Source organism: Leucoraja erinacea, chromosome 2 (genome assembly GCF_028641065.1).
Source record: "Leucoraja erinacea ecotype New England chromosome 2, Leri_hhj_1, whole genome shotgun sequence".
Taxonomy (NCBI): Eukaryota; Metazoa; Chordata; class Chondrichthyes; order Rajiformes; family Rajidae; genus Leucoraja; species Leucoraja erinaceus.
The window spans coordinates 59,689,837-59,714,617 of NC_073378.1; the positions used below are offsets into that span (position 1 = coordinate 59,689,837).

Here is a 24,781-nt window from a genome sequence, read left to right on the forward strand (position 1 = left end):
CCCCATTCTCCTCCCTTCTCCCCATAACCCTTGACGCCCGTACTGATTAAGAATCTATCAATCTCCTCCTTAAAAATATCAATTGAATTAACCTCCACAGCCTTCTGTACCACGTTCCACAGATTCACCACCTTCTGACTGAAGCAATTCTTCCTCATCTCCTTTCTAAATGAACGTTCTTTTACTCTGGTCCTAGACCTTTCCACTGGTGGAAACATCCACTCCACATCCACTCTATCCAGGCCTTTCACCATTCGGTAGGTTTAAATGAGGTGACCCTCATTCTTTCAAATCCAGCGAATACAGGCCCAACGCTCATCATATGTTAACTCACTCATTCCTGGAGTCATTCTCGTAAACCTCCTGGACCTTTCTCCAATGCCAGCGCATCCTTCCTCAGATATAGGGCCCAAAATACTCCAAATGTGGTCCAACCAGTGCTTTATAAAGCCTCAGCAATCCATCCCTGTTTTTATATTCTAGTCCCTTTGAACTAAATGCTACCATTGCATTTGCCTTCCTTACTACTGATTTTTCTTTGTCTTAAAAACATTTTTTGGAAAGTATTCTCATCTGGGCATTATTCATCTCATTAGGGTTGCTTATTTTAAAATTGAATTTGTATTTTCTACTAATATGTTTAACAAATTATATATTGTAAATGGCTCGATTGTAATTGTGTATTTTCTCTCCGCTGACTGGTTAGCAAGCAACAAAAGTTTTTCACTGTACTCGTTGCACGTGACAATAAACTAAACTAAACTTTTCAATGAGTAACTGGAATTCAGTGTTAATTATGTATCTTTTAAAACATCTGTACAATTAACACGGCTTTTGATGTATTCATGTAATTATCAGGATCACAGGAGTAAATTATAAGTACTCTATTTTTTGGAAAACTTGAAATTTGCAGATGGAGCACTCTGTTCTTTGCTCTTCACAGGAACATTGCATTTTCATGTTGGAAGTGTTTCTTGTTATTAATTAGCATGTGAATGTTAAATGGTTTCTTCACAATTATGAAATAGAATCCATCTCACTCAAGCATAGGATTCCTCTCGTAGTAAACTGTTACATTAATAACAGAAGAAAGATGTTATTGTAGGTTTTGTGAATTGGATAACTTACCTCCTTTCAATACCACCAGTGCAAAGTTTTTTATACCCCTCGTTATTCTTTGTGACTAGATTAATCATTATTTGGTTCTCGAGTCATGAACTTTGTGGCATTTTCTGTTATTCAGTCTTTTTTCATATGAAGAAAGACTGGATAGACTCGGCTTGTACTCGCTAGAATTTAGAAGATTGAGGGGGGATCTTATAGAAACTTACAAAATTCTTAAGGGGTTGGACAGGCTAGATGCAGGAAGATTGTTCCCGATGTTGGGGAAGTCCAGAACAAGGGGTCACAGTTTAAGGATAAGGGGGAAATCTTTTAGGACCGAGATGAGGAAAACATTTTTTCACACAGAGAGTGGTGAATCTCTGGAATTCTCTGCCACAGAAGATAAGATAGTTGAGGCTATATTTAAGAGGGAGTTAGATGTGGCCCTTGTGGCTAAAGGGATCAGGGGGAATGGAGAGAAGGCAGGTACAGGATACTGAGTTGGATGATCAGCCATGATCATATTGAATATGGCTCAGGGCCGAATGGCCTACTCCTGCACCTAATTTCTATGTTTCCTTTGCCACAAAATGATGACTATATTTGTTGGCTTACAGTGATTGTCTGTTAAGGTGTAAATTGGCTCCAATGCATTAGCTCTCCTCATTTTTTAATAATTTTTTTTAAATTTCAAAATAGACTTTATTCAAGTAATAAATATATACAATTGATGAACTGTGCAAAAAATTCAACCAACACTTTCAGAGGCTATACAAACATTCAATGCTGTTTACACACATTGCTCAAATTACACAAATGTATCCCCACACTTGTCATTCATGTGGCCCACTGGCGTGGAATCCCTTCCCTTATTTTTGAGGGGCGTCTCCACCACACCCTGCCCACCTATGTCCAGCAGCGGACCTTTTTTTAATTTCAAAATAGACTTTATTCAAGTAATAAATATATACAATACATGAATCATGCAAAACATTCATCCGACACTTTCGGAGGCTATACAAACATTTAATACTGTTTACACACATTGCTCAAATATACCATGTGTAAAAACCTTGCCTATGTATTCAAAGTTGCTGCATCGGCCTGAATAGGTTTCTTCTAAGTTGAGGAAGGGCCTCTTTAAAGCGACGCTTCCAATTGCGATCTGAATTAAATCAATGAATTTACAGGTTTAATTTCAGAATTAATTTCAGAAGAGATTACATAAATTTCCAATTAACCTTCTGGCGTTGTGTACTCGGGGAGACAGTGCAGCAGGAAGGAGGCCGGAGCACCACTGCAGTCCACTTCTCAAAGTCAAGGGGTCAACATCTTCTTCAATCTTAACAACAATGTTCCCAAATAAATTAATTTGATTCCATTCATGACATCTAGATTATTACCATTACTATTGAAATCTGCATTAATTACAAACATCCAGCCATGGGCAAGTTTTAATAGAAGGCACATTTTTGAAAGAAATGTAACCATAAGCCTTCCTTGGTTTTTAAACCTAATGATCCCATTCTCTGTAGGGTTGAATTTGCCACATTGAAAGTTCCCATTTTGGGCTCCAATATTTTTTCTTTAGTTATCATCTACTTCATATTATTATCTTAATTTATTTAGACCCATCACATTTAGACAGCAATTAACCATCTCTACTGTGTATTTGCTTTTCATGGTCAATATTAAACTGTGGTTGCGTTTGTCCTGAATGCATGAGTTTTCTTTTTGCAGATTAATACCATAATTTGATGACCTGTCATGCCTGATGTAAATCCCACACGCGTGACAGGACATAGAATTAAATATAGCCATTTTTCAAACATGTTTAAGCAAATATTATAACAAAATACATTTTCATTTACGTAACCCAAAAATTCTTAAACCTGAACTCTTTGGACATTCGCATATTGCTGTTTGCAAACATTATTGATGTATAATAGCAATTCCTAGGCTCTTGGGTTTCAATTATATTTAAAAAAGTATGCTTGTTTTAATATATCATGGAGAGACCTTCAAATAGCATGAATTACATGTCTCTATTATTATTACAGTGTCAGGTTTACATTGTGGAGCTTGACAGAGTGTGGCCTTGGCGTTATGTTAATATTCAGAGATGACACGCTGCATTCTTCTGCAACTGGAAATTGAGTTTCTTGATTCATGAGTCAGCATCTTTCAAGCGGCCTCATTTCTACCATTGTGTAAATGAGTCTAAAAATATTAAAGATGTATATGAAGTCACGACAAGGTATTAAAACAGAGTTCTGGATGTTTAATGATTGCATTCTTTGTTTTTAATGAAAGGATTATTAATATATATAGTCTTACACTGTGGAAACAGGCCTTTTGGCCCAATTTGCCCAGACTGGCCAAGGTCCCATCTACAGTAGTCTCACCTACATGTGTTTGGCCCATATCCCTCTAAACCTGTCCTAACGATGTACCTGTCTAAATGTTTTCTTAAATGTTGTGATAGTACCTGCTCAACCACCTCCTCCTGCAGTTCATTCCATGGAGAGGAAAATATTTTTAAAAATTGCATTATTGAAATGTTTTCATCTATTTTGACATTATTTTTGTCGTTTATAGCAATCACCTCAAAAATCTGAAGCATTAACTTATTTCTAAGACACAAAGCTCTATGTAACTTTAATGTTAATGAATACACACTGTTGGACATGGCGGGTTTTTTGATCCTACCTATTACTATAATTAAATATTTTTCCTTGAACCAGTAATCTCTTTCAAGTTTGCATTTTTCAACATTAAATTGTGAAAAGTATTCTATGAATCATTAAGTTTTTAAGAAAGAACTGTAGATGCTGGAAAATCGAAGGTAGATAAAAATGCTGGAGAAACTTAGCGGGTGAGGCAGCATCTATGGAGCGAAGGAAATAGACGACGTTTCGGGTCGAGGCCCTTCTTCAGAGGGTCTCGTCCCAAGACGTCGCCTATTTCCTTCGCTCCGTAGATGCTGCCTCACCCGCTGAGTTTCTCCAGCATTTTTGTGTACCTATGAACCATTACATCATTTCATGCTAACTCCTGAGAAAAAATGTTGTAAATGTTGTTTAATATCATTGAGAAAAAGAAAGATAGTGCATGGCTATTTTTAGTTGACTATGGCAAAAGGGTTTTGATATTCCCCAGACATATAATTGAATAATAAAATAATATGGATTATTTGTTCTTTTAATTCAAGTTTTCAGCATCTGGGTGTTGGTGGCATTTATTGTTTATTCCTAATTGCACTTAAGCGAATGATGGTGAGCCAACTTCTTGAACCATGAAAATCAGTATTGTGAAGATGCAACAGAAGTGCTCTTCAGTCAGGCTCTCCAGAATTTATGCTCAGGAATGATGAAGTGTTGGCATTTATATGATGTGTGTTTTGGAGAGGAATCTGCAGATGGTGATTTTGCATATCACTGTTGGCCTTGTCCTCGTTAAAATGGTAATGGTTTAGGAACTGCTATTTAAGTAACTTAGGGTTCCCAGTATGACTTGCTTTAGCTTCTATATCTATAAAATATAAAATTAATATGCATGAAGAATATTCTTGAAGCAGTCCTGAAGTATATTGTCATTGCATGACCAAAAATGGAAACAATTGTGCACAGAAAACAAAGCAGTTTGTTTGAAGTATTGTAATATCGTAGTTAAGTTTCTGAAGCAGTATCTAGAGATCTGCCTGGTCAATCCAGAGATAAAAGATTGTATTTCTGTTGTGGAATTGAATTATATAATTCCAGAATAAACCAACAGTATCAGTAATGCATAGTGATTGAAAAATACAACCACTTCACTCACATCTTTCAGTCAAGAAAATCTGTTTTTCTTATCTAGCCTTAGTTATATATGACCCTCAACCCATCAGCGTTCTTAATCTTAGCAAGCCACTCAGACCCACCTGCTTCAGGAAGACCATTATCATCCTGGTGCTGAAAAAAAGCAAGACCTCGTGCTTTAATGACTACTGTCCAGTAGCATTGACATCTACTATTGTGAAGTGCTTTAAGAGTCTGGTAATGGAACATATTAAATCCAGTCTACCAAGCAACCTTGAACCACTGCAGGCTGCCTACCGCCACAACAGGTCCATAGCTGATGCCATTGCCCTGGCCATCCACTTATCCCTGGAACACCTGGATAAGAGAGAGAACTACGTCAGACTTCTATTAATAGACTATATCTCTGCTTTTAATACGATTATCCCATCCAAGCTCATTTCTAAGCTTGTGAAATGGTGTCAGCACTCACCTCCGCAACTGGATCCTTGACTTCCTGGCCAACAAACCACAATCAGTTGTGATAGATGACAAATCATCCTCTGTGATAATCCTCAACACTGGTGTACCGCAAGGATGTGTTCTCAGCCCCTTCTTTACTCTTTATACACTCACAACAGTGCAGCCAAATACAAATCCAACGTGGGCCGGATATCAAATAATGATGAGACAGAGTACAGGAAGGCGATTGAGAACCTTGTAACCTGGTGCCAAGACAACCACCTTTCCCTCAATGTTGGCAAGGCAAAGGAGATTTTGATTCACTTCAGGAAGTGAAGCAATACACATACCCCAATATACATTGATCGCGCCAAATTAAAGATGGTTGAAAGTTTCAATCTCCTAGGAGTAAATATCACCAGCAACTTGTCCTGGGCCTGGCCAAGAGAGCACACCAATGCCTCTCCTTCCTTAGAAAGCTTAGGAAGCTCGACTTGTCCTCAACAACTCTCACCAACTTCTGCAGATGCGCCGTAGAAAGCATTTTATTTGGATGCGTTCCTGTCACTCCCATCACCCAGCCCAAATCTGCTGAAGTCGAGGAAGAGCTTCCTCCACACAATCCAGCCACTGTCACAGTCTCCTCAAGCAACCAGACTAGCCTTGTGGGAAAAGAAACGCAGTGAAAATCACCATCACGTAAAGATGCCTATCCCAACCAAGGAACAGCTACCACCTGGTCACAGGTGTGACTGGAAGACCTGGAAGTCCATCAATAGGCTTTGTACCGGGATGGGCCGATGCAAGACCAATATGAACAAATGGGGCTATGCAGATGCGGCAGACACAGACTGTGAATGTGGAACATCTGTACAATCCATGCTACACCTACTATGATGCCCACTTCTTGGTGAACAATGCTGCCTGGAAGATCGAGCGGTGGCAAACGAAAAGGCTGTCCGCTGTGCAAGAGCCTGGCCGAACATTTGAAACATAGATGATGGACACGAAAAAAGAAAAATTGGGATGCATGACAGCATGGTTTCAGATTCATTCAAATTCAGATTCAACTGTAATTGTCAGTGTACAATACAGAGACAACGAAATGCAGTGGGAACAGCTCCACCTAAGACTGCAGGGAATTGTGGATGCAGCCCAGACCATCAAACAAACCGGCCTCCCTTCCATGCTGCCTCGGCCAGGTCACCAGCATAATTAATGACAAGTCTCACCCCAGACACACCCTCCCATCAGACAAGAGATACAGAAGTGTGAAAATGCATACCTCCAGATTCAGGGACAGTTTCTTACCAGCTGTTATCAGGCAACTGAACCATCCTATCACCAATTAGGGAGTGGTCCTGACATACCATCCATCTCATTGGGGACCCTTGGACTAATCTGACTTTACTGGGCTTTATCTTGCACTAAACGTTATTACCTTTAAGGTGCATACTGGAGCATAAAACGGTACAGCAAGGGAACTGGCCTTATGGTTGTGCTGAACATGGTTCCAAGTTAAACTAATCTCCACTGCCTCCATTTGATCTATATCTCCCCCATTCCCTCTGCATATTCATGTGCTTATCTAAAAGCTTCTTAAACCTCACAATCGTATCTGCATTCACCACCTTCCCAGGCATCATATTTTGGACACCTACCACTATCTATGTAGGAAAACATGCCCTGCACATCTTTACGTTTTAATCCTCTAACCATGACATGATGCCCACTAGTATTAGACATTTTCACTCCAAGTAAAATATTTGGGGTATCTACCCTCTCATAATTTTATACATTTTCATCAGAGTCTCCCTTAAACTTCTGATGCTCCAGGGAAAACAAGCTACATTTGAAAAACTGATATGGATCACGTGCAGGCTGAGGAGATTAGTTTAACTTGGCATCATGCTCAGCACAGACATTGTGGGCTGAAGGGCCTGCATCTGTGCTGTATTGTTTTTTTTCCTTGTAGCTTATACTTTGTATTCCAGACACAAAGTGCTGGAGGAACTCAGCGGGTCACGCAACATCTGTGGAGGAAATAGACAGGCGAAGCTTTGGGTCAAGACCCTATCAGTCTTAAGAAAGGTCCCAGCCCGAACTGTCGCCAGTCCATTTCCTCCACAGATGTTGTCTGACCTACTGAGTTCCTCTATTCACTGTGTTTTGCTCAAGATTCCAATATCTACAGTTCTTTGTGTTTCTACTTTACTGTTGTATGTAATGGTGTCATAGTAACCCCATGTGCTTTAATTGATTTTTGAATGTTAAACCAATCAAATTTGTTATTCAATATACTCAACAAGACGTCCACAGTTGAGAGCTCAAACTATAAAGAAATGTCTTCACGTCTCAGCTTAAATGCCCAGTTCCTGACATCAAAATTGTAGACATTGGTCCTAAAGATTCTCGTCAATCACAACATCACCCCTACATCTGCCCTGTTTCATCAAAATGTATGCTTCATTGAGATAGCTCATACTTCTAAATTCAGCAGAGTATGCACACAGACTGCTTAATTTCTCCTTTTAAGACTCCAAGAAATCCACATTTTGAACTGTTGTTCCATTCTCTCTCTATATCTGATAAAACCTCCTCCGCGTGAAAGACCAATATTGTCCACAGTACAGGTGACCCCCAAGCTGTGCAGGAAATTAAGGTACGACCTTCACAAAGACATCAGGATCATCAAGTGGCAAAACCATCTAAGCTAGAGCCTCAGACTTAGCACACAAAGATGCATCAATTGTGTCAGCTACAAAGTGAAGTAGGGTAGAATCGCTTGCAATTCCTATCCCTCCCCAATGAGCTCCATACATTCTATGCTCATTTTGAACAGAAAGTCCAGACAATGGCCTTGGGTTCACCTGCTCCCATGGTCTTCATGAGAGTGAACCTAGGCAAAGCAAGTGACCCGGATGGAGTACGTTGACACATTAGACCAGCTGGTAGGAGCTTTAACCTCTCCCTATTCCAATCTGAAGTTCTTATTTGCTTTGAGAAGACCTTGCATCATCCCGATGCCAAAGAAAAACAAGTTGGCATGTCTTAATGATGACCATTCGGAGGCTCTTACATTCACCAACATGGTGCTTCAAGCGGCTGATCATTGTACATATTAACTCCAGCCTCCTAAACAGCAGGAGTCAAATGTGTTCATATATTGGCTTTCAAATGTGATTCTTAAATATTTTTCCAAATGTATGATGCATTAATACAGAATCTCTATTCATCTGCTTTCGTACTTTGTGGAATTACTGGTAGTTTTTTGTGCCTCTCTGTAGTGCCTTTTTATTATTTTATTATTGCGTTATCTAAGATCAGCTGCTTTGTGAGCCATTGTATGTTCATCCCATAAAATAAGTAGGAATCTATATAAAAGGAGTCTCCACATCAGCCAAAATGTAAAGGGTGTTTAAAAAATTGAAACACCATTCTCACCCTTGTTGAAGAAATGCCTGCTGATGCCATGGCCAGAGCAATCATGCTTTGGATTCAAACTTTACCCTAAAGAGAACTAATTAGGAAAGTTCACCGTTCACCAGAAGCATTGAAAACAAATATGATTCCTTATCCATCATAAATAGCCTATGTAACAATATCTAAGGCATTTCTTTGGTATCTCTCTGAATTTGGTTCTTTCTCTCACATATATTCATCTAACCGTTTTAAATAGTAGTTGGTCTTCTGCAGTTACTTTGTGCACTAATTTACTGTTTTTCTTTGTAGTTCAGGTAGACCAAAAGTATTTAGGTCAGATCCACCCAAATATCTAATACTTCAAAATTAGATCTGAAAACAATCTCATTAATATTCATTTGATTTGATTTGATTTAATTTATTGTCATTGTCTTCAATTAAGAGACAACAAAATTGTTTTTCCCTTAGTCATACAAATAATTAACCCCCCCCCCTCACAAAAACACAGAACACAGTAGTCCACAACACAACATCCCCACAGCAGCACCAAAGTTCCCCACTGTGAGAAGTCAACCTCCTCACTGATGTTCCCCAATGTTCACCCGTGGTCGGGGCCTCCCGAGCACCCCATCGCCGGGAAAATAGAAACATAGAAAATAGGTGCAGGAGTAGGCCATTTGGCCCTTCGAGCCTGCACTGCCATTCAATATGATCATGGCTGATCATCCAACTCAGTATCCTGTTCCTGCCTTCTCTCCATACCCCCTGATCCCTTTAGCCACAAGGGCCACATCTAACTCCCTCTTACATATAGCCAATGAACTGGCCTCAACTACCTTCTGTGGCAGAGAATTCCAGAGATTCACCACTCTCTGTGTGAAAAAAGTTTTCCTCATCTCGGTCCTAAAAGATTTCCCCCTTATCCTTAAACTATGGAATGATGGAACCCCGACGTCGAACGGGAGAGCATCCTCAGCGGCCTGGACCTCCGAATCGGCCAGCCTCCACCGGAGTCCGTGGCTCCCGATGTCCACAGGCCGCGCTGGACGGAGATCCACGCTGGCGACCTCCGGCAAAGGCTCCCAGGACTCCGCGATGTCGAGGTCAACGCCGCCCGCGGTGGGAGCTCTGCACCCACAGCTCCGCAATGTTGGAGCAGTGGCCCAACACTCCAGAGCTCCAAGCGGCGATCCCAGGTAAGGCCTCGCCTGCTCCGCGATGTTTCCAGCGCCTCGCCGCCGCTGCTGAAGCTCTGGTCCAGTCTGGCAGGAAAGGCTGCGCCAATCCAGTTAGTAGGCCGCGAGGAATGGGGGGGGTGAGGACGCCTCAGATAATAGTCGCACCTCGTCAGGAAGTGACTGAAGGACGGTTTCCCCCTTACCATACCCTCTTTCCCCCACATAAAATACTGAAAAAAACTAAAACACGTCCATATTGCTCACTTTGTCTCTCCACCAGATGTTAAGTATTCTCCTAAGGCAGGTGTTAATGTTTTCAGCCTGTTTGTAGTGTGTTTTGTTGTTTTCCATGTCTGATCCATACCTGAGATGCATATATTGGTGTTGATTGAGATGTGTTTTGAGCTGCAGATCTTCCTGAGCATGTTAAACACCACCCTAGCCTTATTGATTCTACTTTTTATGTCTGCCTCCGGTGATGTCCACAACACTGCCTAGGTATGTGAATGTTTCGACCTCCTCTAGAGCAGTGCTGCATAAGGATAGGGTTGCTGGTTTTGGAGTGGATCTTCATCACCTGTATCTTTGCTGTATTGGGTGTAAGATCAAGTTTTGTTGCAGCTTGTGAGAGTCTGTCCTTCTTCTGCATTTGTATCTGTGTGTGTGAAAGGAGAGCTATGTCGTCTGCATTATAACTTTTATGGTCTGTAATATTGTTTTGTGGTTCAAATGAGGTCCGCATTGGAAATTTTGATTTTTTGAGATTCTTGGTTATCTCATCCCTTAAATTATAGTTGCTTATTCCAAATACTTTTTTGAATAACAATTATTATTCTTCAAATGGGAAATCTACAAACTGTAAAAAAAAATGTAAGATATACCATTTTATTTATTTCATTGTTTTTTCTATGTTTTGTATAACTGTTCATGCTTGTCTTGGTCATATTCCAATTAAAATAAATTTAACAATCTGATTAAAAATTGTGAAGTGTATAATCATAAAATGGTTGACAAAATATAATTACAATCTCATTGTAGGTCAGAATATGCATTTTAGCCTTTGTAATTATATCATAATTTTGATATATGAATTTGTTTTAATTAATGAAAATATTAATATACTAGACCAAGTGCAGACCCGTTGGGTCTGTTCCCCCAATGTGCGGTTGTGTGGGGGGGAGGGGGAGACGGCATGCAGCGTCACACACTAACTACCACCCCCTCCCGCACTCACGCTAATGGAGGGGAGGGAGGGGGGAGAGAGAGAGAGGGGGGGTGAGGAGGAGAGGGGGGGGGAAGGAGAGGAGGGGGGAAGGAGAGGAGGGGGGTGAAGAGAGGTGGGGAGGGATAGGGGGGGGGGGGGGGGGGGGGGGAGGGAGGGGAGGGGGGGGGGGAGGGAGAGAGAGTGCCTTTTTACTTCAACCCAAACCCAAACAACCATTTGCAGGCAGTGCTTTTTTACCTCTAACCATATTTTCATTTTCAAACCAAATTAAGGGTACTCACAGTGCTGTAGACATTTGTCAGTGTCATTCAAAGCTCTGATTGAGGCACACCACTTGCAGAGACTGATTGAGGCACACCACTTGCAGAGACTGATTGAGGCACACCACTTGCAGAGACTGATTGAGGCACACCACTTCCTGGTTTTATAGTCGCTCCCCCTCCCTCCAGCAGGGGCAGCAGAGAGAATGGGGAATGTTGTAAAAACATTAATATCTCTGTCAATTTTCATCGACGGGAAAAATCCTCGGCACACATACGGCGGAGGGGGGCTCTGAGCGAGATGGCCAAAAATGACGGCCGTAGGTGGCGGCGTACTCTCGGAAACCGCAGCACAGAAAGCCAAAACCGGTCAAGAACAGAGTTTTAGTAATATAGATGTTGTCATGTCATTCCCTGACTTAAATATATGATTTCTCTTTATTTTCATCACTTAGCAGACCTGGGATCGGATCAAGATGGTGGAGTTGGTGATAATATTATGGAAATAGAATCTAGAGATGGAGAAGAGACTGCTTCAGTTAAAAGTAGTGACAGCTTTCAGCAAAGTTGCTCAAATTACACTTCAGCATTGGATGATGAAATGTTGAAATCTGATGATGCTGCGACTGTAATCGCCCAGACTACTATGTTCTCCTCTCCCACTGGCAGCCTCAGGTTGAGAAACAAAACTGATGCAGATGAAATCCTGGAAGCCTCAGATAAAATATTTGGTACAGTAGAAAAACGAGCATGGAGCAATGGTGCAAGATACACTGAAGATGCAGGTCATTCTTTTGGGAACAAGACCATCAGGTACAAGTTTACATGTTTTATTGTGGACACTCTGTTGAAATTTACTGAAATTGAGGGTGTTTAAAATTGTGCCTAATCTTAAAGTATTTGTATTCTAATTTATGAATAAATCTATAACAGCCAAGCTACAATGTAAGCTACACTTATCTATTGTTTAATAGATTAAGTTCAATTATATATCAAACTAAGACTTTTTAAACAACTGGGTGATATTGTTGACCAGGTTCAGTATGGCCAATAGTTTCCCATCCAGTTCCTTTTATTAGGCTGTGCATATCTCAACCTTACAATGTCACTGCCAACAACAAATCAAGACTTTTAGAAGTCTGGTAATTCGTGACATATTGAAGTAATTGAAATATCAGGGTAGCACAGTGGCACAGTAGTAGAGTTGCTGCCTTACAGTCCCAGAGACCCAGGCTCAATCCTGACTATGGTGCCGTCTGTATGGAGTTTCTACATTCTCCTTGTGACTGCGTGGGGTTTCTCCGGGTGCTCCTGTTTCCTCCCACATTCCAAAGACGTGCAGGTTTGTAGGTTAATTGGCTTCTGTAAATTATTCCTAGGATAGAACTAGTATAAGGATGATCGCTGGTCGGCGTGGATTCAGTGGATTATAGGGTCTGTTTCCACACTGTACTTCTAAACTAAACTCAATGTTTCCATGCAATATGAATTTTTCATTAAAATTCAGTCTGTGTGTATTTGTTACTGTGCTTTATTAAATGCATCTTATCCTTCATTTACATCACCTTCATAATTCATGTACTCTTTTTATGGAGTGGAATGTAGAACTAAAGAAGTCTATTACAATCATTTTGATCATCATTATTGACCTAATTTGAAAACTTGGAAAACAGTGCATTCATGTTAAAGTACTTCATGTAGTACATTATTGCACTTTCCAACAGATTGTCTCGCTATAACAGCAACCGTCTGCATTCTTGCAGATGGGATTTTCCTGGATTAATTCTCATAGACTTGTACACTACTCTATATCGTACTGTATTCTGAGTAGATCTTTTGAATGATTTTAAGTATTTTGTGTATTAATCTGAAGTCCCTGCAATGGACTTGAAGACTTCACTTTGTACACATATTACACACTTTTAATGAAGAGAGAGCAGAAAATACAATTATAAAACATTGAGATTCCTTTAAGGAAAAGATGGTCCTAATACTATTGAAGCATGTTTATATGTGGAGAAAGAAAGAACAAGCAAACATTGCTCTTTCCCCCAACTCTTTCTCCGCTACATCAACAACTTCATCATCAATCAACAACTCCTGCATCCAGACAGAGCTCAATGATTTCATCAGCTTCACTACTAACTTTCACCCTGCTCTCAAATTCACCTGAACTATCTCCAAAACCTCTCTCTCCTTTCTTGGTCTCTCTGTCTCCATCACAGGGGATAAACTATCGACTGACATCTTTTACCAACCTACTGACTCCCAGTTATCTGGACTACACTTCCTTCCACCCTGCATTTTGCAAATATATGGTGTGGTGGGAGGGAACAGAATAACAGCTAGCATGAGGGCCTGGGGCAAGCACTTGTTCACCTTCTGACAGGCAAGTAACTTGGTAAAAACAGTCGGATCTGTAAGTTCCTGTTTTGATTTATCATGTAGGTTCTCATATGCAGAGAACACTTCTCGCAATTGAATGCTTGATAAAATCTGAGGCTCTAACCCCAATACCAAATGTAATATTGCCAATCCTCCACTAAAGTGCAGGTTAGCCCTTCCTGGGGGTTAAAAGGTGCCCCCTCTTTTTGCATAGTAAGGGAGATACTTTTAGTCCTGCTTGCACGATATTTTGACTTTTCAGAATGCGTTTCAAAATGCACTGTGGTTGTCCATACCTAAACTCGTAAATATTTCAACAATTATTCTGCTTTTCACTCATTGTAGTCTAATTTTGATGTGCAGCATTTTAAGTAGCCATGGAATAACAAGGGAAGAAGTTGTGGGCTGAATCGTGGAAAATTGATGATGCAGGAGGAGGCTATTTGGCCCTGTCCCAGCTAAGAGAGAGCTACCCAGCTTCATCCACATTTTAGCACTTGATACAGAGCTCTGAAGATGACAGCTTATCAATGACACACACATCAATTCACATAAAACTGCAAAGTCGAATGTTCTCTGGGTTTTGGTTATATAATAGTTAAATGCAACTGTGTCCAAAAACTTTTTTTAATTGTTATTGTGCTTTTACCCAAGCATGTCCGGCCATAATAGATAAGCAAGCTTTTCTAAACTGGCACAACAGGTCTAGTTTCAAAACAATTCATGTATCCTCCAAGTTCCCATTGTAGTTGTAAGCTAAAAAAATTGTATTTGCTGTTGCATATTTTGTTCTAATCAGATAGGTAATTCACTGCCTGAGAAAATTGGCTCCCCGCTCATGGAATGTGCTATTAACTTCCCGTGTGGTCCCGGTAGTTCCTTTTGGGAGGGGGGAAGCCAGTTCCCAGCACAGCACAATGTATTATTGGCCACTCCCAGCATAGTTGGTTGACTATGCTGTCAAGGTAGCTTTGACAACTAGTGACAGCTTATGTACACTGGCTCACTGACTGTTCAAGCTGCCTTTAAAATGAAGGTAGATTCAAAATATTTTGGGAACTTCACAAATATCTCTCTTTCACACTCACTCCTTCCTGATTTCCTGGATTCCTTTTTAAGGGGTAGGAAGAATTTGCAGATATTGGTTTAAACCAAAGATAGACACCAAGTGCTAGAGTAACTCAGCAGGTCAGCCAGCATCTCTGGAGAATAGGTGACGTTTCAGGTTGGGACCCTTCTTCAGACATGAAGGAAAGGCTGAAGTCTGAGTCTGAAGAAGGGTCTCAATGCGAAACATTACCTTTTCTCTTTAGATGCTGCCTGACCCACTGAGTTACTCCAGCTTTTTGTGTCTCTTCATTTTAGTGTGTTGTGCCAGATTTAATGTGGTGCAAACTCAGTCAGCAAATTTCCCAGTCCTGGAGATGAGAACATTGTGGAAGTTTGTTATGCGGCAGAGTGGCGCCCCTGTAGAGCTGTTGCCTTACAGCGCCAGAGACCTGGGTTTGACCCTGACTATGGGTGCTGTCTGTATGGAGTTTGTATGTTCTCTCTGTGACTAGGTGGGTTTTCACCGGTTTCCTCCCACATTCCAAAAATGTACAGATTTGCAGGTTAATTGGCTTTGATCGATTTGCCCTGGTGTGTAAGATAGTGTTGGTATACAGGATGATCGCTGGTCGGCACGGACTTGGTGGGCCGAAGGGCCTGTTTCCACGCTGCGTCTCTAAAGTCTTCTTGCATCCGTGGACAGACACTACGAGGAGCTTAAGAATATGTACACCAGCATCAACAGTTCCTTGATATTATAAAACCGAACTGGCTGCTGGATAGGAAGTTGGATGTACTGGCATTTGTCCACTGTTCTATCTTTAATGAAGTCTGGAACATGATGATGTTTGCTGGTGGTTTGCTCCGGGATAATAGCTGAAGTGAGGGTATAATTCAGACCACAGTTTTTTGTTACACACCATGCCAATGGAAAAAATGTGAAATATTGTTTCAAACCACAGGTTATAGAATCTACCTCCATTATATGGGGGAGTAGCATTCCCAGAAAACAGACAGTATTGCGATTTTTCCTGAAGCAAAGCTGTGTCAATTCTAATTCTGCCAAGTCGAAAATAATTGTGTTGAGTTATTTACTTTCACACAAATTGCGTGAAAATTAGTTTTATTCCATATCTCAAATTTTGTTCATGATTTGTGAATTCTGTAAGAATTTGCATTGTACAAATTTGAGCAAAGTCAGATTTTAGCAAAATTGTAATGTTGCTGGCGTCTATTTGTTTTGGAGCAAATAGTTACTCCACATGTTAGATGTTAACTTTAAACAAAAGGAGAAATTATTGCCTAACTGAACTGAAATTTTATTGTTATAATTTATTAAATATTACTACTTTTCTTCAATACGTATACTACGCCTGCATAAGCTATCTGTTAAAAAGGACATTACAACATACTGCTCTAGTCATTGTTGCATATTGTTGTAATGTGCCAGATGTATAAAGCGTACAGAATATATTGGTTCTGTTTGCTGGTATATCAGATAAATTAATACCAAACTGGATTTAAGTAAACAAGGGCATATTTTCAATAAAAGGACTAGGCTCATCTAAATCTTGGAAATAATAAAGATTTTGAAATGCTCAAATCCTGAATTAAAGAAGGTTATTGTATTTGAATAAATATTGCCATATTATTGTGAAACAATTGTACAGATGATATAGTTGCATTTAATCCATTGAACCTGTGTAACTTAGATTTGAAACTGCCTCGCATGCTGAATCTAACTGGAAAGAGGAAGGTAAAGTCTCCATTGCAGCCCAGGTGAATCTGTCATTGGCCGAACTGGACGCAGAACTGCCAGGTCAGAATTGCTTCATTCAGTATTTCAGAGCTTTGAAAAAAAATTAAGTAAAAATACTTACATCATTTCATATTTAATATATTTGGCTTATTTTTGATCAATGCAACTAAAATCCAATTATAGTAAATGTTTTGAATAAAAACTGCATCTGGGCCAATACTTCAATTTTCAAGATGTATTTTGGTGTTCATCAACATGATGGAGCACAGCATTAATGCTATAAGGCTTCAGGGCTCTCCTGGTGTTGTGACTTCTGTTATTAGGCTTCAGGGCACTCTAAGAGTAGTAACTTGTACAAGTGTCACTGATAAATGTTGTAAGAGGAGTGTGAGCCAGTCCCCTTAAGTTAGGGATTTAATATCAACCACTTGATATCCAAGACTCATTTGTTTAGTGCTGGAAGAAACATAAGGAAAAGGAATCCATAACCCGAGGAGGTTCATAAATATTTGTGGTTAGAGGATCATTTTCCGGTCAAGCCAAAGATGTTGACTGAAATTGGTGCTGAGATTTCCTTGCAAATGACATACTGCCCACTGAGGTGACTGAGCATATGCAGTGATGCCAATTGGCAAACACCACCCATTTGATATCATTTTACAAGCACCAGAGGTCCAAGAAAGTGCAGAAGCAGGTCACAGCCACAGGGTTGATGTCTGCTTTGGCCTTCCTCCAGGTAGATATCACTGTTTTCTGACCCCCCCCCCCCCACCCCCCCCCCCCCCACCAATCCCCCCAATACAATGAACTCACACTATCCTGCAATCTCAATTCCTGTACCTCTAATTTCACCACTGACTGCTCCAATTTTTCTCTGATCTCCTCCTCCCCTCTCTAGAATAATCTTATGTCCAATTTTCTCCCTTAGTCTCGCCACCTTTCCCCACAATTCACTCTCTGACACATCCACCATTCCCAGCCATCCTTTTCTGCAGTGCTGTTTAGCTCTCGCAACTTGATTTTCACTTTTACCTCCTCCTCCAAGATCTTCTCCCCAGCTTATTTCCTCCATCATCTCAACTCTCCATGTCATTCCACTACATTTAGAGTACCACTCCTACCTAGCCTGTGGCTGTTCAGTGGAATGCACAGGCCTTCTCTTCCATTCCCAACCCCACAAGGCAGCTGATGTTGTTTCCTCTCGTCACCACTCGACTAACAGTCCAATTCTTATTGTGATGCTCACCAAAAAAAATAGTTGCTTCCCTGATTATGCTGCCCAACCATTTTGCCTTAAAGCAATCAAGACTTCCCCACCCAACTCACCAATACTAAACCTGACCTTGAAGATCCTACACCCTAAACTGAAAGTCTGATGCTATTTTCCATGTGTCTTAGCCATAGAATGTTGCAGAAAATAAGCACAGGTCTGTGGCACGTTGCCAAACTACTGTGACTTTTGATGCACAAAGTAGCTTGTAGATCTGTCAATTTTGCTAAAATATGAGAAAGTTCTGAAAAAATATATACTACTAGTTTAGTGTGAATTTTACAGTGCTTGTTAGGTAATTCTAAAACCTCCTTCCCATCCTCCCTCCCTCCCGCCTGTAATGCTCTAGATTAACTGGATTTGTACCAAATCTCTTTCATCAAAATCAGTGAAATTTGGGATGACTAGGCAGTAGAGGGGTGAGTTATCTTAAAATAATCCGTGTAATCTTTTTGTGTGCAACCAAAAGGTTTTATTTAAACATGTACCGATTTCTAAATATTTATTTGGCAGCAATGCAAGAAGAATTGGCCTCCAAAAAGTCTTCTACATTGTCTGAAAGAACAGTTGATGAGCAGGAAACTGTGCCAGTGACAATCATTGATGAAGTACCATGGACTTGCCAAGAGAAAGTCGAAGAGGAGGTATTACTGAAAGAAGTTCCAAAACCTTCAAAAGTAAAAGGATTAGCTATTACAGACAGGAATGGAGAAACAAACTCAAAAGTTACAACTGGAACTTGCATAACCAATATTTATGAGCGGTCCCCATCTTATTTGTCATCCAGTACATCCCATCTTTCAAATGTTGTTGACTGCATTGATGTGTCAAGAGAGCCTATTAAAAAAAACACAGGAACTTTTGAAAACAGAGGTTGTTCAAGATGAGATGAAGCCTGGAGAAAGCAAATTAAAAATGACTTTCCCAGCAACAGAACTGGCATGTGATATGCAGATTAGAGGGAATGTTGGGAAAAACATGCGCAGCGCTGCACCTGCAAAGATTGACACAGTAGTATTGGAAGAGAGAAACTGCCAATCAAAACATGGGAGGCAAGTTGAGAGGTATTCAGCAACAACTCATACTCAAGAACACATACATACATCAGACAGACGGCTAATCACTGCCAACAAAATTACTAATGACTGTGTTCCAAAAGTAGGTATGAGAACATTCACAGTTATTCCACTAAAGCCAACTGTAAAACCTCAGCAAAGAGAACATTTGTCACGAGACACATTTGCTATCAAGATTGATGATCAAGGCAATTTAATGCATGCAAAGAGCAATGAAAAAATAAGTAAAGAGACTGCATCAAAGAGTTTAGCCACTGACAAAGAATCACTTGTAGGGAGGGCAAAGGCATTTTGGAATGTGAAAAGTACAGATAAGAATAACCTGCAGTATGCCAATATAGCTAAAATTGGGATGATAAATAAATCAGAATGCACAGCTGCTAAGTTGCAGCAGCAAGGGCCAGAAAAACAGTCAACAATTCTATTCCCCACATCCATTGCAGGTACTGCACAGGTTGCAGCTGCAAGTACCAAAGGTAAAAACTATTCGCAATCCACTGAGGAGAAACCATTTGTGGCAGATGTGCCGTCGAATGTTAAAATGACAAGCATGCCTGTAAATAGTCAGCCCAAAATAAATAATTTTATCAGGCCCTACAGAAGAAGCTCAAGCCAAGATGTTGCCTCAGCAATTTGCCATTACACAGGACTACAAGCAACAAAAACTGAAGCTAGGAATAAATCTTTTGGTCAGTTTAGAAATGGATTTGAGAGAAGATCTGATGACACAAATAAATTTAGTTCTGTTGAGGAGAAATCTTCTCCCAAATCTTCAAAGATGAGAAGCCCACTGAACACAGAGTTTGCACATAATTCCAGCTGTAACACAGAAGATGTTACAAAAGTGCTGAATAAATTAAATGTTTTGCCACAAGAAAGCATTGATACTGATGATGTTCTAAATCAGAACTGCTTAATTAAAAATGCATCAGATCAAACAAATGCCTTTAACAAAATTACTTTCCAGAAACAACCATCCCAGATAATATTAAAGGAATCAATTTCCACAAATGAGCAAATCACCACTGCAAAGAGTTTGATTCCACAAAGTGCCTTCCAATCAGCATCTGTGAAAGGTGTGATCTCCAGTTCTCCAAATGATCAAATAGTTGACATGACCAAAACGTTTACATTCACTCCATATTCAACTTCATTTTCAGTCTCTGTTAAAACTCATTCTACTGAAGCAAGACAGAGTGACTGCATTTCAGATAACATTTCTACCTTAAATCTGCCAACAACCTCTGTTGCTAGAACTGAAATAGCATCAACTGAGGAATCAGAAAATTCACAGTCCTTTAACTTAAATCGTTTTAATATCAAACCCAATTCCAGCATATTTGGCCCTGTCAAGAAATTCAAGCCCATCATTCCGAAGCCTGTCCCAAAAGACGAATGCAGACACAGCACCTTGATGAAAGCTATCCAGTCAGGAGAAAACAAAGAACGACTTAGAAAGGTATAAAACATTTGATTGTTTAATTTTGATTTTCTAATGATGAATCCAGTTGTTTCAATGTGTCATATCTGATGAATGTTCTCTTTTTGCTAGACTTCTGATAAAATGATGGATAGTAACATGAGGCAATCGTCAATTATTGCAATAGAGAATGAACACTCTGCACTCTTGGCATCAATAAGAGCACACAGTGGTCTTTCAAAACTGACAAAGGTAAATATAATGTGCTCAATATTTTTCTTATCAATTTAGGAAAACATCATGAATGCTTGGTGTGTGCAAACTGGGTATTGGAAGAACATTTGGATGCACATTCTTCCCTCCCTAGATCTGACAGAAGTGTTGAGTATCCTGCAATTTGATTAGCAGTACCCTGTCAAGTGGTGGCTGTCCTTCAACTTGCAAAGTAGTTAATATGGAATCAGAGCCCTAGTGTCACTTTTCTGATTCTGTAAACCAAAACTGTTTTCGAGCAAGATACATTAGTGGTGTAAAAGTGCCTTCCATAATGTTTGGGACAAAGACCCATCATTTATTTATTTGCCTCTGTACACCACGTTGAGATTTGTAATAGAAAAAAAATCACATGTGGTTAAAGTGCACTTGTCAGATTTTATTAAAGGCCATTTTTGTACATTTTGGTTTCACCATGTAGAAATTATATCAGTGTTTGTACATAGTTTCCCCATTTCAGGGCAACATAATGTTTGGGACACATGTTCCTTCGCTCCATAGATGCTGCTGCATCCGCTGAGTTTCTCCAGCATTTTTGTGTACCTATGGCTAGGTTACAGTTTGCCAAGAAGTACTGCCCAAGATCCAAAGCATACCACCTCATCTGTGAAACACGGTGGTGGGGGTGTTATGGCCTGGGCATGTATGGCTGCTGAAGGTACTGGCTCACTTATCTTCATTGATGATACAACTGCTGATGGTAGTAGCATAATGAATTCTGAAGTGTATAGCCACATCCTATCTGCTCAAGTTCAATCAAATGCTTAAAAACTCATTGGTCTGTAGTTCATTCTACAGCAAGATAATGATCGCAAACATAGTGCTAAAGCAACAAAGGAGCTAAAAAATTGACAATTTTTGAGTGGCCATCAATCACCCAATCTGAACCCAATTGAGCATGCCTTTAATATGCTGAAGACAAAACTGAAGGGGACTAGCCCCTAAAACAAGCATAAGCTAAAGACGGCTGCAATACAGGCCTGACAGAGCATGACCCTAGAAGACATCCAGCAACTGGTGATGTCCATGAATCGCAGACTTCAAGCAGTCATTGCATGCAAAGGATATGCAACAAAATACCAAACATTTCTACTTTCATTTACATGACACTTCTGTGTCCCAAACATTATGGTGCATTGAAATGGGGGGATGGGGGAGACAACATTTCTACTTTCATTTGACATGACACTTTCATGTGTCGCAAGTTGTGGAAGAGGCAAATAAATTATGGTTTGTCCTGAAATGGGGGGATGCGGGTGAGACTATGTAGCGAAGGAAATACACTCGGGCTGTGCCATTTCCTTTCATACATGCTGTGACCCCCTAAATAAAATGTACTAAAAATTGCCTTTATTAAAATGACAATGTGCACTTTAGCCACATGTGATTTTTTAAATTATAAATCGCAAATTGTGGAGTGCAGATTCTCTATGAATGGACAGATCTTCACATATGAAAGGCAGGAACTTCAGCACTGACCCCTTCCTTGCTACAACATTAACGTGACAGATCAAATTAAGTGTTTGCATTTTGAACTTGTTGACCCCAGGAGTTTCAGAGTCAGTAATGAGAATTCTACCAGAGCTTATTTATATAAAATTTTGTTTATAATGAAAAATGATTGGGAGTGTTCAGAAGGATTTCCTGGTCATTCAGGTCTTAACAGTTGAGCTTCCTTTTGTTATGGTAGCAGTTCTATGGGAAAATCAACGGGCAATAAAAACATGTTGCTGAGACGGCACAGAAGATTTATCAATATTTAACAAGAAAAACGGGTTATAGTAATAGGCAAATACCGCGAGACTGAAAAACTGATGGGATTCTTTTTAGATAATTTAACTCAATTTTTCTTCGATTCAGGGAGGCGCACAAGGTGAAGAGAGTGGACAGGTGCTGCTTTTGTAATGTTGGGCAGGATGGCATTGCTGTTTCATCCGGTACATTCAGTCCAGCCTGCCACTCATATTTTTCTCATTCGGCTCTTGAGGTCACACCTTTTCACTCTGTAGGACTCAACATGTGGTAGGTTTTGTTGCCAGCCCCCCAGTTGCACTGATGGCATTTTGATATCTCATGGCTGTACTGGTAATTTGCTAAACATTCAGGACATTTTCCCAGGTACCGAAATATCAGAAAGCTGATTGCAAACTCCTGTCCTCCTCATGCTGTGTTAAGACCCTTCTCCACACTGGCCCTTTAACAGCACTGGATTTACCATGCGATCTTGGCTCAGACATTTTTAGTTTAGTTTAGTTTAGAGACACGGCACAGAGACAGGGCCTTTGGCCCACCAAGTCCATGCTGACAAGGGATCCCACGCACATTAAAGGACCTGTCCCGCTTGGGCGTTATTTGCACGTCATTTACACAACATCATTTGTGCGTCACGACATGGGTGTAACGCACGCATGGCGTGCATTACGCGCACATGGCGCGCGGTGAGACGTGGTGGTGTAGGCAGTGACGCGCAGTAGCGCGCGGCGCCCCAGGATTTCGGGATTCTCCAGCACCACCTGCGTGACGTGCAAATGATGCCCAAGTGGGACGGGCCCTTAACACTTTTCAACACACACAAGGGGCAATATACAATTACTGGATACCGGAGCTCACAACAAAACCAACGCAGGTCGCGGGGAGAATGTACAACTCCATAAAGACAGCACCCGAACTCAGGATCGAACCCGGGTATTTGGCGTGTAAGATAGCAACTTTACAGCTGTGGCACCATGCGGCCCACATGAGAAGGCATTTAGAAGTGTTGGAGTTGCCTTTGTGGGCTGGTATTGGCAAAGTCAAAGCTGGTGGCTGCTCAGCATGAAGATTAAAAGCTCAGAGGTGCATCCTGGCTGGTACATTAATTTGACCCATTGCTGGGGAATGGCAGCACCTGCTCTGTGTTGATGCCCCATTAGAGAGACTGTTGGACCCAGGCTGTTTGCCACCACCTGGCTCAATATGCCAGTCCCAGCAATGACCCACACTTGCTGTGCCACTCAGGATGCAGTCTCAACCCTGCAACAGCAGTAAATAGCCACATTGCTCATTAGAACATGTTAAAAACCGACCTTCACAATCAGCTATTCCAGAATGAATCCCTGGCGACGTTGCTGATGGAGTACCAGATGGAAGTCAGGAATTGTGCAAGGTTCCTGCTGGCACAACTACACACAACATACAGCCCAAGCAGATTTTGCTTTGTAAAGAATATGGGGTTTGTATCTATGAACACTCACAGTGGAAGACCAAGACCGACCACAGTTACAATACACTGATATCTACAATGCCCTCCATAATGTTTGGGACACAGACATATATTTATTTGCTTCTGTACTCCACAATTTGAGTTTTTTAATAGAATAAATAATCACATGTGGTTAAACTGCACATTGTCAGATTTTAATAAAGGCCATTTTTATACATTTTGATTTCACCATGTAGAAATTACAGCAGTGTTTAGACATAGTCCCCCCCTATTTCAGGGCACCATAATGTTTGGGACACAGAAATGTCATGTAAATGAAAGTAGTCATGTTTAGTATTTTGTTGCATATCGTTTGCATGCAATGACTGCTTGAAGTCTGCGATTCATGGACACCACCAGTTGCTGGGTGTCTTCTCTGGTGATGCTCTGCCAGGCCTGTATTGTAGCCATCTTTAGCTTATGCTTGTTTTGAGGGCTTCAGTTTTCTCTTCAGCCTATAAAAGGCATGCTCAATTGGGTTCAAATCGGGTGATTGACTTGGCAACTCAAGAATTGACAATTTCTTGGCTTTGAAAAAGTCCTTTGTTGCTTTAGCAGTATGTTTGGGATCATTGTCTTGCTGTAGAATGAACCGCCGGCCAATGAGTTTTGAGGCATTAGTTTGAACTTGGGCAGATAGGATGTGTCTACACACTTCAGAATTCATTATACTACTACCATCAGCAGTTGTATCATCAATGAAGATAAGTGAGCCAGTACCTTCAGCAGCTATACATGCCCAGGCCATAACACCCCCACCACCGTGTTTCACAGATGAGGTGGTATGCTTTGGATCTTGGACAGTTCCTTCCCTCCTCCATACTTTGCTCTTGCCATAACTCTGATACAAGTTAATCTTATTCTCATCTGTCCACAATA

The 24,781-nt window shown here is 40.6% G+C and overlaps 1 protein-coding gene and 1 long non-coding RNA gene across 2 annotated transcripts in view; one reads left to right on the top strand and one right to left on the bottom strand.

The window, feature by feature from the left end:
- Window positions 1-24,781, top strand: part of cobl (cordon-bleu WH2 repeat protein) — a 242,208-nt gene that overhangs the window by 193,630 nt on the left and 23,797 nt on the right. The window contains 5 exon segments of the mRNA XM_055657302.1: window positions 11,884-12,241; window positions 16,576-16,682; window positions 18,406-18,734; window positions 18,736-20,427; window positions 20,521-20,640. Of these exon segments, the coding sequence (XP_055513277.1) occupies window positions 11,884-12,241; window positions 16,576-16,682; window positions 18,406-18,734; window positions 18,736-20,427; window positions 20,521-20,640 (2,606 nt within the window).
- Window positions 1,871-7,717, bottom strand: LOC129710364 (uncharacterized). The gene is made up of 2 exons (XR_008725668.1): window positions 5,024-7,717; window positions 1,871-3,324 (listed from the first exon to the last, which is right to left on the bottom strand). It is a non-coding gene; the product is annotated as an uncharacterized LOC129710364 (long non-coding RNA).